Genomic DNA, 4484 nt, shown 5'->3' on the forward strand with positions numbered 1-4484 from the left:
GCCATGGCGCGCACTGTGGCGGACGGCAGGGCCAGGAACACGCTGTAGCGCGTCATGTGCTGCGCGTCCGCCGCCTTGGTGATGATGAACTGGTACGCCATGGCGGCGCCCTGGATCAGGATGGCCTGAGGGGGGGAAGGGGGTCCGACAAGGGGGGAGGGGCGAGGGACGATGCGTGGAAGATTACACGACAACGCAGCTGTGACTGCCGCTCCAGCAGGGACGTGTCTGAAACGAAGGGTCTCTGTGTCGATCATTCATCCGCCCCTGCGCCCTACACTCCTGACAAGATTCCCTGCAGCTGCACACGCATACAGGCGGATCGTTTCTGTCGGCTCGTCCGTCTGCCACGCAATGACCGTGGGTGCACACTGACCATCAACTGCCTCCCCCGTCATTTCTGTGTCAAACCCCTTGCAGACTGATGCACGAGGGGTTTCAAATCTCAACTCATCGCACCCCTTCCAGCTCCCCTTCGCTGTCATTCTTCAAACAAACGTCAACTCATCGCACCCCTTCCAGCTCCCCTTTGCTGTTTTCCTTCAAACAAGACAAGCAAACCAACTGCGCCTGGCCCTGCCCCCCTCACCTCCACCACCAGGAGGACGATGATGAGGCCCTCCAGCTTGCCCAGCTGCTTCCACGCGTAATCGATCATGGTGTCCAGGCTTGTAGGGGGGAGGGTTTGGGGTTGAGTTTTGGGGGGTCAGAAATGCATTAAGAGGGGGTGTATTGACACGGGGAAGCTGAGTCAGCAGCAGACGCGGACACGAACGCTCTGCGACTGGATGTGCGCGTCTGCATACACCCACGCGCGCTCGCGGTGGCGCACGCACGCACGCACACAAGCGAACACAAACAGTCTTGAACCATACGGCATGTTCAAAATTCAACCAGTCAGAGCGGCAGACATGCTGGCCAGGCGGGCCACTCGCAGTTGGTAGCAGAAACACCACGCCATCCTCCAAAAACCTATCCTCCCCACCTGCCAGCGCGCGTGCTCACCTCCAGGCGTACCCCTGAAAGATGGAGCCGTCCCCATTGTAGTTGACGTACTGGTAGGCCGGCAGCAGCCCCAGCTGATCCTTGTACGTGTCCGCGTAGAACGCAACCTCGTATGTGTCCGCGCAGAAGCTGCCAGGGGCGTTAGGAGGGGGAAGGCAGAGGGTCTGCGGTCGCGCGCCGACAGCAGCAGGCAAACGCCTTGTGCGGCGGACGGCTCGGCGCAGGCCTCGACGTGTGGAGGCAGCCCGCGCGGCGGCCGCCTGCCTGCGGCGCCAGCAGCGCCCGTTGGCGGCGGGGCGCGCCGGCATGCAGCGGCGCCGGCGCTCCGACTTTCCCGACCCCAGCCGGCTCGGTCGAAGCCGCCCCCCCCCCCTGCCACGACTACCCGAGCCGCATCCTGTTGGTCGCCAACCCCTCCTCGGCCCAAACGCTCCATCGACCCCGCACCCGCCTTGCTTGGCACGTCGCCAATACTGCAACCGCCCTCTCACTTGTTGGCCAGCACCCAGAGCGTCTCGTGGTGGTGGTAGATCACCCCCTCCTCGCTGGCCTCGAGGGCATTCACGTAGCTGATCTCCGGCAGCTTCTCGTACGTCCAGTACTCCTGGGGGCGGCAAAGAGTGATGTCATCATGATGTCATTCGGAGGAAAGGGTGGCACGACGGTTAAAAAGCCACGAGAGTGGGCCAACACGGGAGACGCACGGCCGATTTGGTTCCAGGTGCAGGCTGCAGATGGGACCGTGGCGCTGTGTCGGTGTGGCCGCGGCCGCCGGCAATAAATGGCGCGAGGCGCCCATTTGCCAGCGCCTCGGGGCAAGAGCCAGGGCGGCGGCTGCGGCCGACTGTTGCATCCAGCGGCGGGGGGTTGCCGCGGGGGGCGTTTAGGGCTCAGGGTGTTAAGACTGCTATGGGAGGCACCGGCTCACGTTGATGCGAGGGTCCGCAAATTTCTTCAGGTGGCCCGGCTCCCCCAGGTACAGATTCTGGGTGTTGTGGGGGGAACAGGGTGGATGGGGGTCGATGGGGCCATCGTCAGGCGACGCGGCATTGGACGAAGGGCAGCGGGCAAACCGAGACTCTCGGGTGGCTCAGCTCCAATAGGCCTCAGGTTTACCCTGCTGCCTCTCAGAGCTGCATGCATCGGCCTCTGGTCTGGTTCAGAAGATCCAAACACACAGGACCTTCAAGCACAGCTGATCGCCAGCTGCAGCCATGTGTGCCGCCCGGGACGGCCGCAAGGGGCCGACGCCCCTGGGTATGGAAAATGCAATGGAGCCCAAATGCAATGGGGCCCAAACCAGCCAGCGCTCGAGGCGCCGGCATTTGCGAGGGCATCGTCACGGCCTGTTCCTCAGATGTGACATCCCGCTCACGTGGTGCCAGTCCTTTGAGAGCAGCATGTTTTCCAGCATCTTCTGGCGCTGACCTGGCAGGTCGTCGCAGGCCTACAGGGGTTACATGGGGGGAGGCGCCAGGGGGCAGGACAGGGCGTTGCCGGCCGCGGGGGATGGCTTAAAGCGGGCAGTGGACGAGAGCAGGATGGAGGGGGGTCCGGTCAAATTGCGTCCTGCGTTGCTGGCAGCCGGATGGCTGCTTGTAAAACGGCGACGACAGCGACGACGACGCAAGCCAGCAGCCAGCCCAAAAACAAATGCAGCGCAGGGTCTAGTCGGAGGACTCCAAGCCTCGACATGCCCTGTCGCTGCCTCGCGCGTCGTCACAATCCAAAACCTCAATTCTTGCTGGTCAAGGCTGTGCGCACCAGCAGGTTGGTGTAATCGGCCATCTGGCACCGTTGAAGGACTGGGGCGCGGTGAGCAGCAGAAATCCAGGGAGGGAAGGAAGGGGGGTTGCGGTTGCACACCTGAAGGGGAGACATCCAAGCACACGCAACACAGTTGACCTGACAAAAGGGGGGGCACCAGATGACTCGATGGCACCTCCCAAGCCCAAGCTCCCCGATTTCCCTGATCGTGCCTCACAGTTTGCCCTCATTGCGGTCAGCTGGAACCTCTCTGCCGCCCGCGCCATGTTGGCCGCTATGTGAGCCGACCTGGTTCACACCAAAGGGTGGAGGCGCCGGAGGAGTGAGTTGCCTTGCATTGGGATTGGCATCTACGAATCGTCCTTTGAATTAATGTGTTGGGCTGAAGCAGCCTGAACGAATCGTGCCACATAAGCAAGGGCAAGTCATGCGTGCGCACAGGCATCATGCACGTGCGTGTTGGCGTGTGCGCACACGCGCACATGCACGCACGCACGCACAAGTGCGTGCGTGCGCGCGCGCGTGCACACACACACACACACGCACACACACATGCCAAGCTCCTGCATGCCCTTCGTCCCTTGACAACGCCTGGAGCCCCTCTCACGCGTATCTGCTCTGGATCTGTGTACTGATGACGGCAAAGCCGACCACGTGCACAGTCAGCGCCAGTAGAATGACCGCCCAGGTGTGCGTGCGGAAGCGGATGGAGGCGCTCTGGGCGGTGGTGCCGGTCAGCAGTCTGCGCAGCTTCCGCAGGATCTTGGAGCGCCTGTTGTTTTCGGGGGTTACGTGACGTTAAGGTGCGGCAAAATGGCGCTTAGGTTGTATGATGACCGCATTGCCATGCACAGCTCAGCATGCATGTGGAGGTATAGGGGCGGGCGAACTGCCTCACAAGAGAGTGGGTCACAGACGGTTTTGCCTGTGAGGCGCTCATTTTGACCTGGCCTGACTCGAGCAGAAGTCACAGCAGTTGCACTACCAGCAGCAGCAGCAGCAGCAGCAGCAGCAGCAGCAGCAGCAGCAGCAGCAGTAGCTGCGGGCAAGCAGCGCGCTTTCATGATGCTCCGCACAACACATCGTGCTAGCCACCCCACACACATGCAACCTCAAATGTGCATGACCCTCACAACAACGCAGCCCAACCTCCAACCCCACACCTCGCATCTGTTGCAAGATCATCATCGCCGCCACCGTCCCCGCCACCGTCACCCTGCCCAGCCTCCGACTGTGACGCCTCGCTCTCTATGTCCAGCAGGCCGCCGCCAGCCCAGCTCGCGCCCGCCGGGCCCTGCGGCGCGCCGGGGCCGCTGGGGCCGCGGCTGCTGTTGCCGCCAAAGGACGTCTCCGAGGGCGGCCCCAGCTCCGTCCGTGCATCGGCTTCCGCCCACTGGGCGATGCGCAACCTGAAATCGGTTGGGTCCGAGCGACCGCAAAACATGACCAGGATCAATCAGGTGGGGTTTACCACATGATGTGACTGTTGCAGCGAGGAAAGACGAGCACACCGCACCAGTCCCTGCCAACGGGCCAAAACGCAAGCAGGGCGACAAGCCAGTTCTGTATTGCCACGTGCTGAAACGTGCTGCCACCCTTGCCCACCTCTTGTCGTCCGGCGCCTTGCCCCCGCCGCCCGCCCCCCCCTCCGACAGCTTCCCGCCGCGCCCCTTGCCGGCGCCCGCCGCCGGCCCCTCATCTTCCGGCGCGCC

At 63.0% G+C, this 4484-nt stretch overlaps 2 protein-coding genes across 2 annotated transcripts in view; both read right to left on the reverse strand.

Annotated features, from left to right (window-relative positions):
* Window positions 1-1001: 1001 nt before the first annotated feature.
* On the reverse strand, window positions 1002-2419 carry MNEG_10387 (hypothetical protein; the record flags this gene model as incomplete). Its single annotated transcript, XM_014041140.1, has 4 exons — window positions 1002-1134; window positions 1497-1609; window positions 1934-1990; window positions 2381-2419. 4 exons carry the CDS (start codon window positions 2417-2419, stop codon window positions 1002-1004), a joined length of 342 nt encoding a protein of 113 aa, XP_013896594.1.
* Window positions 2420-3375: 956 nt separating this feature from the next.
* The window catches only part of MNEG_10388 (hypothetical protein), a gene marked incomplete at both ends in the record, with an annotated part of 5030 nt that continues 3921 nt past the window's right edge, over window positions 3376-4484 (reverse strand). The window contains 2 exons of the mRNA XM_014041141.1: window positions 3376-3544; window positions 3936-4181. Of these exons, the coding sequence (XP_013896595.1) occupies window positions 3376-3544; window positions 3936-4181 (415 nt within the window). The remainder of the gene's footprint in view (window positions 3545-3935; window positions 4182-4484) is intronic.

The sequence above is a fragment of the Monoraphidium neglectum genome, assembly GCF_000611645.1.
Source record: "Monoraphidium neglectum strain SAG 48.87 unplaced genomic scaffold scaffold02293, whole genome shotgun sequence".
Classification (NCBI taxonomy): Eukaryota; Viridiplantae; Chlorophyta; class Chlorophyceae; order Sphaeropleales; family Selenastraceae; genus Monoraphidium; species Monoraphidium neglectum.